Raw genomic sequence first — 13,976 nt, 5'->3', positions numbered from 1 at the left:
AATCTATGCTCGAGGGTTATAATTCTTTAAGGGCAGTTATAATTTGCATGGCTTTAGCATTTGAACAAAATTTTAAGGATTCTATATGGATATTAATAGAAGATAATAAAATCTGGAAATGAGGTTTTTGTTGTAAATATTTGGAGGTGTGAATATGATATTTACCATAAATAATAAAAAAAACGATACAACATTTTCTAACATAAAAATTCTGTTTTGACAAGTTCACATTTCTCCATCCCAAACCAAACATTCCTGTCTGTTAAAGTAATGTTAAGATTTTTTTGATGAAAAAAAATTGACATAACTCTCCACAATAATTTGGTATACATAATTACAATCCCAAAAAAGATGAATAAGCTTTTCTTCATTATTTTTTTTTTTTTACAAAAAGTACACATTGGGTCCAAATCGCATTTATATCTCTCTCTGTACATGTTTCTTTCTTGCAGGGTATATAATGAAATTAGAAACGACTGATCTCAATTCCTTGTTAAATAAGACAAATTTCTCGCCAACAAAATCAAGTTTGAACATGAAATATGAAGATTCTTCAATTCTGTACAACCTGCCCATGATGTCCGCGAACGCCCCTTTGGTAACCAAGGTGATGACGCTATATTCCGTTACCAAGGCATTCTCAAGGCAAACACTAGCTGGTTAGCTAGGCTAGCCGATCTGCAGGATAATCTTGCATCTGTGGGAAAGCGGGACGTTTGCTCATTTTGTTCTGTCAAACAAACTTACAGTGAAGTTAACTGCATTTTGAACCCTTTATATCAACAGCGACTTTTATGCTTTTCGAGGGTGTTGTCTAAACCAAAGAAATTTGCTCCGTTTCCTCTGGGATCAGCTCAAGCTAACTTAGTTACGTTAACGTTGCCACACAGCCATAATGGTAAGTATAAGATTTAAACCGCGCTGCCAGCCACCTGTTTGCTCGTAAAAATGCCGAATGATTGCCGTTTTCCTTCAAAACGCTCATCAAGTTGTAAAGCTATAGCTAGCATGCAGCTCCAGCAGCTCATGTGGAAAGGCCCTGTGACATATTGACAGGAGAAAATCCTCTTCAAGTTAGCTGATAAGCTAATTGTGGTCACCATTACATCAACCTCTGTCTAATTCATATGCACATTTTTTTTTCTGATGCAATGTTTTGTTTTTCTAACGCCCTGTTTTCTTGTCTCCACAAAGGCTGACTTTGGGTTTAATGAACACCATCAGAATGAAATCATCAACTACATGCGGTTTGCTCGCTCACAGAGGCTCTTAAGGCTCAAGATTATTGACTCATGTTTTGAGGAACTCAAAGACAGCAGGTAAAAGGTCATGAACCTCTCTGTCATTGTGGATTTTGCATTTAATGTTTTTTTTTATCCACAACCACAGAGAAGTTACATAATTATAGTCATACACCTAAACCAAATTACGACATACAAAAGTATTTTCTGCCTTAAAACTAGCCAATTCCTGCTATATTACAATTGAACACTTTATTTTGAACTTTTGTGAGGCAGACCAAATATCTGAGGTTTGATAGAGCATTGGGTCCCAAACACTTCTCCGCTGTGAGATCAATAAAGCTCATCTAATCACTCAGCCTGTGCATAACAATGCAACAGACTTAAAACCCCCTGTTAAGGATAGGCTCTGTGTATGCACCCTGATACTCTATCTCTCTGGTTCTTTTCCCTGAAAAGAGATCATTCGGGACAAACTCTTTAAATAACACTTCATAACTTAACCAGGAGTCATGAAAAGAGATTTTGATAGAAATTGTAATCTTATTCAGATCAGAGAAATTGCTCAGGGTTACAGAATAGCAGCTGCTCATGTCTCAGGAAGTGGCCCCGATTATTGGTTTAAAATTAAATTTATACATCCCCAGTCGGCCACATCATCATATTTTACATCATACACATTAGCAGATGGTTAGACACCTTTCTAATGATAACAACACAACCCACATGTAAGCATGTACTGTACAGTTTTAGCTCCTGTTTTGCAGAGAGAAGAAGATTTTGCTCATAGCTTGAGGCATCTTGAAAGGTTTCGACACACTGCCAAACTATATCGATAATGCTTTGATACTGTCTCACAGAATACTGACACCTGCTGGACCTTTAAAGGCACTACAGGCAGCTTATTTGACAGACTAAACTGAATTGATTTGATGACCTAGTGCAATGATATAATTTAAGTTATAGTAGGTTATTTTGTATTATTTCATGTCTATGTTTAAATTGAAAATATCTTTGATATTTCTTTTTAGATGCAGCGAATAAATAATGTAACCATACATCATAACATCAAAATTTAGGGGGAAATGTGAATGAGGATGCTTGTTGAGCATGATTTTAAATCTTTTTTCTTTTTTTTTAGTTATTGCGGCACTAGTGGCTCATTTTTTCAACAGTAGGTTGACAGGAAAGGGGGTATGAGAGAGGGGGAGAGACATGCGGCAAAGGACCACAGGTTGGATTTGAACCCGGGTCTGTAACGTCAAGGACTAAGGCCTCCGTACGTGGCTCGTGCGCACTAACCGCTGTGCCAGCTGCACGCCCTTTAAATCCTATTTTTAAAACAATAACTACAGTAAAAATGATAAATAAAGAGTCAATTTGAAATTAACTATAAATCAGATAAGTTGAGTGATAACTGAGAGGAAAAGTATGACACAATGAGAAAATTAAAATAAAAACGCAACGGCTGAAACTTTTCTATTCCTTTTAGGCTGCTCCAAAATTCTTGATAATTTTAATGATAAACTGCAAAAGAGGAGAAATTTTTTTAGCAGATGCATAATGTTGACAGATATTTTTTTAAACACAGTTTAGTGTTTCAGTCAGTTAGAAACAATTCCTGTATCGGTCACATGACTTTCTTGAAGCGACACGAGCACCGATACAGTGTTTTGCTCTATGGGCTCGACGCATGAACCCATGCATCGGTGTTGTTGGTCCCATAACTAATGGAATTTGAAAGCTTTTCTCTGTGCAGTCCTCCTATAGTCCAAACATGCCTCTTAGGTTACTTGCTTACTTTAGATTGCCCTTTAGCGTGAGTTTAGAGTGTGTTTGTGTGTGAGAGAGTATGATTGTCTGTCCTGGGGCTCTCTGTACTGATCTCTGATGGACTGGGGACCTGTGCAAGGAGAACCCATCCTATAGTTTGATAACCGTTGGATATATGCAACAGCCCCCCCGCAAGCATATACAGTTATAGATGATGGATGAATGTCGATCTTTGTATGTCAATAACACACGTAAAAATTTTTAAAAAAAGTTCTGAAAAACCAAAACAAACGAGTTAAACCAGTAGTTTGAAATACATGTCTGGAGGAAAAAAACAAAACAAAACATAGCTTTTGTCCTTCCATATCTGCTCTGTCTGAGGAGACTGATTTTGACCCTGATATGCAACAAACATCCCATATAGGTGTGGCATGAAACTAACAATGGATATGTGGAAAATTACCACCTGCCTATTGTTAATTGATGTGGAGGATTTGAGATGTTGTGGGTCTGTTTCTCATCCCAGGATGACATCATAAAGTTTTAAAACGTACAATAGTATTTGAAAGAAAAATGGTGGAATTGTACTTGAGCAAAAATAAGTATATCAAGGGTTTTGACACATCTTTATCATTCGTAGTATTAAGTGACTGTTGGGGCTAAAGTGTTATTTGATTTTCCCTCTGAAGGCTGGTGGAGGAGACCTTCACCGTGGACGAGGTGAAGGAGATGCTGGACGGCGTGCACGCGGTGGTCCGTGGGGAAGTAGAGATGGAGCTGATCAACACAGCCCACACTAATGTGGTGCTGCTCAGACAGCTTTTCTCTCAGGCTGAGAAATTTTACCTTCGACTCCAGAGCGATATCTCAGAGCTCGAAAACAGGTGAGCTGTTAGGATCTTTAATTAATCAGACAGTTATATAGACTGAAGCTCTTTAAATCCAAAACGTTAGTGGATGTATCGTGGACACACTCATATAGACAAAATGGTAACAATACTGCCTGAAGCAAAGGCCCTTTAAATTTTAACAGCTGTAACAGATTTACATCTCCAACATGTCATTCACTGGGGTAAAAAGGTCAGCTGTCTTCTGCTGATCTAGTTGCGTGAAACCCAAGTTTCCACTATACTACTTCAGTTTCCATTTAGATTTACATTTAGTTGGGCTAAAAACCACAAACTGTCACCTGCTTAGTGCAACCTGAAGCATTTCTCTGGAATTTAGGCAATGTATTTTTTTTTTTTCTTTTTCTTCTGGGCGATTTTACAAAAATAAAAGGTTATGTTTTGGGGGTTAAGGAAAGAATTGTATGTTATACAAGTAAAGTAAATAGTTAATGGTCTAATTAAACAAATTCTAGTCTAATTTCAAAAGAAAAACATTAGTTCCCTTAAAAATTAAGAAAAAGAACAAAGACCACTATGAATCCAAATTTTATTAAATTTTTACTTTTAGAGCGGACTGAGAGACTTCTATTTCAATGAATAAAATGTAATTTTTAATATTTTACTAAATGGAATTGGATAAATAAATTTTGATGATTCATTTAGAGGCACATGTATGTGATAATAAAGAAAAAATAATATTGAAGTCAAACAGTTTCCATTCTTCAACAGACCCTTGCAGCTGATCCTGCCTGCTCACAGTTTCACCATCTATAACCCTTTGAAGGACAGTGGATCATATATTTTAATAAACCACCATTTTTAGAGATGCTTTCCTAAATCCTGCACATGACAAAGCTGTTCATCCATCTACCTATTTTGATCTGAATATAAGCCCTTTTAAAATTGACTGAACTTTATTTAACTTATGCCCTTATGACCCATCACCTTATAAAACACAATGTTTTGAAGAAGGTACTTTGTTTATAGTGTAACAGTCACATGGTGGGTGGAAGAATAACCCATAAACCCTTTTTTGTTCTGCACCTCTGTACGTGACTGAATAGGTTTATAAGCAAGGAAAACGCCCCGTGTCACATACTACGTGTCTTCAGCTGCTTTTAAAAACCACATATAAGCTCTTCTGAGTGTAGTGCTGCTCACCACAAGCATGTATCTTATAACATAAGTGCTAAACTGCCATCGGGAGTGAGGGAGTTCACTTTTCCTTTGCCATTCACGACCGCCCAAATAGTAGATGGTAAGAGTTTCGCACAGATGAATGTCAACACGGAGGTTACACAACTGCTGTGAACTGAGTGTCCTATCAGGGCTGCTCAGAAAGTTATGGAGGCACATAGAATCTGTTTACATCTTTAAGCATCTAAAATTTTGTGTTTCCACTAAATTTCTCTCTTTTTTTTTTTTTTTTTTACTAATCAGTCATCTATTGTCTTTTTCACCTCTCGTCCTTTTAGGGAGCTGTTAGAGCAGGTGGCTGAATTTGAGAAGACTGACTTTAAAACTACCAATAAGGTTTGAAAGATGCTTTTTTCCTCTTCAGACATCACCATTCATGGCAGAGGCTAAATTAAAGTAAACATAGAGTACCTGCCCCCACACTTTAAGATCTTTTTAATGTCAGACTGTGGCCTATATTTGTAAAAGTGTGGTTCAGAAGACACATGTCACCGAGGTTCACCTGTGGTTTTATGTTAGTACGTCTAAAAGAGATTAAATAAGCTCTGCAGTGCAACTGTGTGCTCTTTGTATGACTGTGAAATCTGAAATTCACTTCTAGACAAACCAGGAAACGCATAAACCCAAGCTGGCACCGCTGAACGAAGGTGGGGTGTCTGAGCTCCTCAACAAGGTAAAACGATTCCCCATCGGCTGTGAATTTACAAAGATGTGATGAGGAATTTTTAAACTGTTTCAAACTTCCATGATTTCAGTGATTTCAATAATGTGATTTTCTCTCACCCTTGAACATAGAGTCTTAAATGTACTCGCATCCCATTAATACTTTGATAATTGTCCCCTATTGAAAATTCTGCAATATGGCTGGCTTTTAAGTATTCATCAACTTCTAATAAGTTTGAGTGCCAAGGCCATTTCCTGGGCTAAAGTTAGCTGGTCTTGTCTGTTCAACAAACCAGAAGTGACGACCATCTATCTGTCGTCTCTGGTTGGAGGGGGTAACAGGTCCAGAAATCCCCACTGGTTCTGTCTGTGATCTCCTGCCAAGAGGGAAGGCATCAAGAAGACCTCCTGATCAATGTCCTGAATTAGTTAAATTGAATCCTTTTTCTAAATTCAAGGAAGAAGAAGCATTAGAAGCACATTAATGAGTAAACATAACCAGGATTGCCGAGCCTTGGATCCCAGAGATCGACTCAGACCAAAAGGAAATCTAGAAGTCCACCATTTGCATGAAGACATGTCAAAACAGTTGCATTTCAATTTGGGTGGAATCCAAGGTGCTGATCATGTGGATTCCTGGCGACTTTTACCTACTGAGCCCCACAACAAAGCATGATTGGGTTTTTCAGAGATTATAGTTATTTTAGGTTCCACTAATCTAATTTTATAATATTTAACATTTTTAAGGGGTCTTTCTGGATGCTATTAATAAATAATGTTTTACATGTAACGTTTTTTATCCATTTATTTTTTGCCAGGACTTGAAAAGTGATTGTTAATCTCATTGGTGACTTTCTTGGTTAAAAAAAAAGGTTTAACAATAAAAAGCACTGTCTGGCTTAAGGAAGATTTATGAGAATTTTTTTTAAGTTTAAAGTTTTGGTTGCTCCAGGTTTAGAGTCAGCGTGATGAATTTGGACGTAGACGTTCATCTCAGCTGATGCAGTACATCACTACCATGGGCTCCTCAACATTATGTGCTTTACAATTAGTAAAATAGTCTCAGTTTAAGGGACGTTCTGTTCCAGGAAACCAACCAGTTTGAAGCAACTATTGATTCTGATAAGAAGAGTGCTTCAGTTTTTAAATCTGACATGAAAATTCTGACATTTCTTCCCCTAATGAGCAACTGTTAGTTTCTGCAGAGCTATCTTATTGCTTTCACCCACTGGTTGAAAAGTTAAATAAAATGCCTAGAGTAATAAAATCTGTTATTGATCCTTTTTTTTTTTTTTTTTTTCAGGAGATAGCAAGATTACAAGAGGAGAACGACAAACTGAAATCCAGGCTGCGGACTTTAGAATCACAGGTATGAAACGGTCCCTATAAACCTATCCCCTCCCCACACAGGCTTATTGTTGCTCATTTCTTTTTGTGATCAATACACCCAGGCCATGAGTGTACTAGATGAGAAAACGAAAGCAGAGAGAGCTTTGAAAGATCTCCAGAGGACACAAGGAGATCAACAGGTACTGTTTGACTTCCATGTAAAAAATCACCATTCAGCAAATCTTTCCATTTTCTTTTTTTTTTTTTCACAAATATTTATTTGGGATTTTTTGTCATCTGCATGCTTTTTACCGATTGCTATTTTGTGCTTACTTTGGCCTGCATGGTATGTATGAACCTGCAGAAACTCTTTTTGTCATTTAAAAAAAATTGTTCTGTTAAGGCCTGTCAGGCTGTATGGACTATAATTGGTTTTCTTCAATGTTTCAGCTTTCTGCTCAAACAAAGGAGATCAGCAGCCTAGAGAATACAGTAGCAGCCCTGAAGGAGGATTATGAAAGATCGCTTAGTGCCAATGCTGCAACCAAGAAGGATCTGCAGGAGAATTTAATCACCGCCAAGCATGAACTTCTGCGAGTGCAGGAGCAGCTGTCCTTGGCAGAGAAGGTACCTCTTTATGACCGCTCTCCATCTGGTGAATTAATATAGGAATTAAAAAGAAAACAAATGTCTTAGAAAGGATCAGGTATCAAGGATTATATGTACATTTCACAATCATTGAAAATGAGAACCTTAGGAAACATGATTATATAATGAGGAGACATTAAAAGTAGTAAAAACAAAAATAACTCATAACTGTCACACTTCTATTAGTTTGTTTTTCTACCAATGTGACCTCAGCTGCTTTGTTCTGTTCTTCAGAAAGGTATGGCATGTAGAGGTAAGTCAGAGAAGCATCCAGGAGGGTGATGATAGCGGTGGAGGAGCTGCAGATAAGTCAATAGGTCAAGTTGGAAAATCTTTTGACAAGACGGGCATATAAGAGAAATGTAAATTTTCTGACCACAGCATGGTAGTAGTAGCATCATGCTGTGGGACGGATAGCACTGAATCCAGGACAGATCTGGAAAAATGTGCTGAAAACTGTGAAGGAATGAGACTACATTAAAAGAAGAAAAGTCCAGATGTTTTTGGCATTGCTAGAAAACTGATGTCTGGTACTACATTAAATAAAAATGAGCACAAGCTTCATTCAAGCTGATTCAGGGGAGGTTCTCCAAAGTATTCATTTAGAGTAGCTGAATAGACACACCCCACAACATTTAAAGCCATGTTTTACTTTTCAGCTCATAATTATGCAGTAATTTGTGTTGGTCTATCACTTAAAGCTCCAAATAAAAAGTTTTTAACACAACAAAATTGAGTTTTAAATAGAATTGTGAAGCTCTTTATTTTGTTTTTTGCTAGAGCTCGAGGAATCGGACTTCCTCTTTTATGCAGTAACCTTGAGGAAGCATGAATTTTCCATGATCATTCCCATCATAAGATCAGACAGCTGACTTCATCTCAGGAGGTTATATTGTAGTTTTTTTTTCCCCTTTTATTTTAGGAGTTTTTTTTTTTTTTGTAAAGCTGAACAGAAGCTAAAATAAATTGGTTAGTCTCTACTGCACGTCTCTTAACTGTGAATCATACCTAAAACTCTGTCTAAGTTTAATTCCTTCCTAGTGGCTAACATGTGATTTCGTTGCTGCCTTTCGTCGTTCCTTCCCTCTAATGTTTGGATATTTGTTTAGGAGTTGGAGAAGAAGTTCCAGCAAACTGCGGCATATCGCAACATGAAGGAGATTCTAACTAAGAAGAATGAACAAATCAAAGAAATAAGGAAACGACTGCAGAAGTGAGTTTTCTCAATAGCTTTTTTTTTTTTTTTTTTTTCCAAATAACCTATTTCCCAGTTACTGTGACGTTTCAGGGACAACATTCAACAACCGTGGTTCTATTTGTGTCACATGCTTTCTGGTTTCTGTTCCAGGTACGAGCCCGATGACTGAGTACGCATTAATTCATCAGTAAGACTCCTGCCTGGTTCCAGTGTTGTTTTTATTTCTGTTTTGTTTCGCTTTTTTCTGCCATCCTCCATCCTTTTATCTTCTATAAAGCCTGACCGATCAGTTGGAGAAACTCCTGACTAAATACACAGAAGATGTGATGACATTGGTGTACTTTTCCCCCTTTCAATGTCTAAACTTTGAGCTCCTCTGCAGTAGCTGGTAGATTTCCCTTAGTGCTCTATGCAATTTCCAACATTTTCCTGTTTGAAGGGGCCTTTTACTGAACTGGACAAAAATAAGCTTTGTAGTCTTACAGTGCCTTGCAAATGTATTCATAGCTCTTTGAATTTTTCATATTGAATCCTGTTACAAACACAAAGTGTGAGTTTTTTTATTGGGAAATGTAATGGGATATAACAACACATTTTGTAAGTCTTTTTCACTGTGAGGTATGTGGTAGCAGGTTTCTATAGAACTTTGTTGGATTGTCTTTGCAGAATTAGTAAAGTGCAGTTATACTGGTTGGAGAATATCTTTGCATTTTGGTTTTCACGTCTTTCTTGCCAGTGCTTCTGTACTGGATTTTAGCGTTTTGTACTATTCTGTCAGCTGAATATATTTTTCTTTTTTATTTCTGGCTGTATTTTTAGGAAAACACTTTGATCCCTAACAAAAGAAAATCACAGAAAGACCAATCCTTCTCCTCTAAAAGGTTCTTTTTAGACATTTCCCCTATATTTAGCTCCACCTATTTTTCCTGTTAAGGCATATCAGCAGCATGATCCTGCCACCACCGTGTTTCAGCAGGGGAAAGGTGTTTTCATATTAATGTACAGTCCACTCCTATTATGTTCAACACATTTTTTTTGTTTGTTTTTAATGAAGGCAAAAGATCAAAATTTGGCCTTCATTTTCTGTCTGGTATGCCACGACCACCCTCTTCCACATGTTTCTTTGCACCACTTTGCTGCCCTGATCAATGTATTCTAAGACTTCTACTTTTGAACAAAGACTCCTAGCTCCCACATTAGCTAGGGATCACTACAATTTTTTAACAGTTACCATGGCACTAACTGCTTTTCTAATTATTTCCCTCCATCTCTACCCTGTCCGTTTAGGTAAACCCCTATATCTTAGCAGGTTTACTGACTTTACATACTATTTATAGTTCTAAATATTGGACTGACCCATGCTCGGGTAGGTGTTTAAAACCCTTTGGTATCATTTATAACCAATCCTGACCCATCTGTTCTGTCTCTAAGTCTTTATGATGTTTTTTGTTCACTAATGTTTTTCATGAAACCACTGAGACCTTGATACTGAGTTAATATTACAGGCAGGTGAATGCTATTTACTAACTAGGTAATTTCTTGATTCAGTTACTTTTACTTTATTTTGTCAGGAGCATCATAGTAACGTAGGCAAATTTTAAATTCTAACTATACTTAACAGAGCATTTATTTAATTATGCAACACTTTGTGTGGTTCTGTCTACATAAAAAGTATTAAAGCTCAAGGAGTATAAATACATCTACAAGGCACTGCATAGATTCCATGGGACCTGCTAAGTATAACCTAATATTCTGCTCATCATTCTTAACTTTAGCGGCACCTTAAAGTCCAAGTATACTCCCCACCACCTTATTTAATATTGAACCACTTTATAGAAGGTGATGCTTCATGATCATTTTGGGGTGCTCGGACTTTTACAAACATCTGAGAGTATTTCAATAGTTTTCATATGTAACTGCAGTGTGTTTCCTTTCTGCTCTTACATCTAGATTTAGAGGGTCTAGAATATTTCTTGCATTGAATCCTTGCATATTTTTTTGTATTGCTGTACATAAATGATTTTCGTTATTTCAAATGCTCCTGTAGAGTGTGCATTTAACTGGATTATAAAAATGTAACCAGATAATAAAAAGTGTGGCCAAACAGGTGTTTTTTTACTTTAAATCAAGGTTATTTCTTTATTTTAAACACTTTAAAAATGCTCCTACTCAAAGTATGAGCACTCATAAGTGTGCTGTTAACACCATGGGATAAAAACTGTAGGACGCAACAAGGGGGCGCCAAAGTGCAAATATACAGAGCATGCAAACATAGTTTAATTGCATCATGACTACCATTTTGATTGATTTCAAACATTAAGTTGATATTTTCTATTGTAGATCTTCCTGCTGCAACCAACAGGTTACTTCACATTAAAGCAAGAACAGAGCACATGATGTTTACTGTCACATATTCATTCCCATCACATTGCTGCTGGGTTTGTGAGTGGGGCACATTCATCTGATCTCCAGCTGTCAATGGGGGAGAGGTGGGGTACACCCTGGACAGGTCACCAGTCCATCACATGGCAGCACAGAGACAAACAACCATTCACTTAAGGAGAATTGAGAAAAGCTAATTAACCTGACAGACATGTTTTTGGACTGTGGGAGGAAGCCAGAGTACCCAGAGAGAGCCCATGCATGGACAAGAAGAACATGCAAACTCCATGCAGAAAGACCCCAGGCCGGGAATCGAACCCAGAACCTTCTTGCTGCGAGGCAGCAGTGCTACCCACTGTTGAGTTTTGCAGCCCTATTGTCATGACTCTTTAGCTCTATTTAGATATAAAGCAACTTTTAAAGGGTGAAAATACTTCCTACACTCTTTGACTGATCAAATTCAAGAATGCAGGACGTTTCAATGCCTTAATGGCTTAGAATACATGCGCTTTATTTTTTAAGACGTGTTTCTTGAGAAAAATGTTTTCACAAACACATCATGAGAACTGAGAGTGTGATAAAATAAGATACAAAGTGGTCAGTAGCTAGTCAACCGTTAACTCCTTGTTGTTGACATTGAAACTCACAAAGCCACAGAGTCCTGACTTAAACTGGGGTTTAGTTTTGCATCGAGTGGGGGAGTTGCATGCAGGATATTCACAGCCTTGCAATGGTTGTCATACTAATTGAAGTTTTTTTTTAAACAGACCATTCATTGTTTTTCACAGGAAATGTATGTGATAGACTGACAGGAAGTAGTGCATGATTGTTTAGTTACTTTACAAAATATTTTCAGTTCCCTTTATGCTAAGAGCCTAAGCACATAAAGCAACCAGTTGCCTTTAGAAGCCACCTAGTTAGTAAAACGAGTCAGCCTGTGAGTAATATGATAGATGCAGCTGTTCTGTAAAGGTAAAAGTTTTGGAGAGCATGGAAAACTTTGTTACCTGACAACAAAAAGAGCAGAGCATAACTACAAACCTTTGAAGAGATGGCTGCCCACTGAGGCCCATGTTAGCTCTGGAGGAGCTGCAGACACCTGCAGCTCAAGTGGAACAAACTGTTAGCAGCACAACTGGCCGTTATGAATATCTCCTACTTTGTGTTGGTCCATTATAACAAACTATTAGAATGCATTAAGACTAACAAAATGTGAGGTTTTCCTTTTTTTGTTTTGTTTGCAAGCTTTTGCATTTTTTAAAATACCAACATAAAAAACAAGCTGATCACAGAGGTCCACTGTCCACTGTGGAAGAGAGGGTCAAGAGTATGTACTATTGAACAGTTTGAATGTGTGTATGCAGCTGAACACTGGGGAAACTGCCAATAATTTCAGGTAGGATGCCGCAGCTTAGCAGTTACAACCTTCATGCATGAAATAAATCACAGCGAGCAAATACACAGGAAGTGGTGGCAGCCTTCTCTCAGTACAAAATGCAGTCTCTCGCACCGCCGAAAGCCGTGACAGTAACAGTACTTTCCCACAGTATGGCTCAACAGTTAATAAATTCAAGTATAGTGAACTTAATTCAGAGCAGCTTTCTGATCTCTCTTACTCTGCATCAAAGGGGCTTTCTCAGTTTCACAAGCACGCTAGGAGCTTCTGTTTGTGTTTTTTTTCTTTCCATCATAGCGCAGATGTTTACTGCTCACAAGAATTTCAGCAGAATTTCACAATGTGGGGAGATATGCCACTTGATACTATTCTCAGTTTTAGGGAGAGAAAAAAAGAAAAAGCCAAAAAAAGTTATGTTTTACTTTTACTTTTTGTATGAAACTAATTAGACTCCCCATAAGATCAGAATTAGTCGTCTGAGGTGCATACTGCTTAGCATGGCCTGCACTTTGAGGTGCTTAGTTCAGAAATGACTTAAAGCTTCAAAATAGAAAAAGGGTAGTTAAGCAAATACATCTGGAATATAAAAAGAAGGCTATGAATGTATTGAATACATGTGACTAAAATGTACTGAGAGAACTTTCTCTCACCATCACGTGGTTTAACATCTTCCACTGGTTGCTGCAGATAGAAAGACCAAACTCTCTGAACCCAATGAGGTCTTTCAAAGATGGCAGATTCTTTTCACTTGTCTTTGCTTCTCATCTTCATCTCCTTGACCCTGCCTGCCACTGACTAGATGAGAAAGCAGTGATCTGTTTTTTTAGAGGTTAGCGTACCACTACTAGGAGTGGTATCTCAAAAAGCATGACAGATTAAAATCTGTGCCTTAGACTTCACTTGTGGTTTGTTCTGAGTATGATTGCATGTTCTGTACCTTATTTCATAGACTTTTATCTTGTTTTCCCCCCCGTTTTACGTTGCTAAAATATGTATGCAGCAATGTAACAAAAATGCTTTGATTTATTTACCCTTAATTCTAGGTCACACAATAAAGTGCAATAAACTGCCCTAAATAATCACCTGTTTAATGGATAGAATCCACCATTATGCTAAGTACTATAAGTAAAAATCATGCCATAGTCCTGAGGCCTCAGAGGTTTATTAGAGAAAGTTTGTGAACAAACAGCGTGATAAAGAACATCAATCATGGCATACGGGGAGAAAAAGCATTTAAAACAGGGTTAGGTGTTAGAATA

General features: G+C 37.5%; 1 protein-coding gene across 2 annotated transcripts; it reads left to right on the top strand.

Annotated features, from left to right (window-relative positions):
• The first annotated feature begins 618 nt into the window (after positions 1-618).
• lztfl1 (leucine zipper transcription factor-like 1) lies at positions 619-10,255 on the top strand. Of its 2 annotated transcripts, none has more exons than XM_038300638.1 (10): positions 619-898; positions 1,195-1,319; positions 3,704-3,898; positions 5,380-5,437; positions 5,703-5,774; positions 7,068-7,133; positions 7,216-7,293; positions 7,562-7,720; positions 8,851-8,954; positions 9,090-10,255. In XM_038300638.1, exons 1-10 carry the CDS (start codon positions 896-898, stop codon positions 9,106-9,108), a joined length of 879 nt encoding a protein of 292 aa, XP_038156566.1. In that variant the 5' UTR covers positions 619-895; the 3' UTR covers positions 9,109-10,255. The 2 variants fall into 2 exon arrangements, with proteins under 2 accessions (XP_038156566.1, XP_038156565.1); XM_038300637.1 differs by having other exon boundaries at positions 620-898; positions 7,544-7,720.
• Positions 10,256-13,976: the final 3,721 nt, after the last annotated feature.

The sequence above is a fragment of the Cyprinodon tularosa genome, unplaced genomic scaffold, assembly GCF_016077235.1.
Source record: "Cyprinodon tularosa strain WSP-4 unplaced genomic scaffold, ASM1607723v1 ctg451, whole genome shotgun sequence".
In the NCBI taxonomy this organism is placed as follows: Eukaryota; Metazoa; Chordata; class Actinopteri; order Cyprinodontiformes; family Cyprinodontidae; genus Cyprinodon; species Cyprinodon tularosa.
Note: the sequence above shows the minus strand (reverse complement) of the source record. Positions and strands in the feature narration are given on the sequence as shown.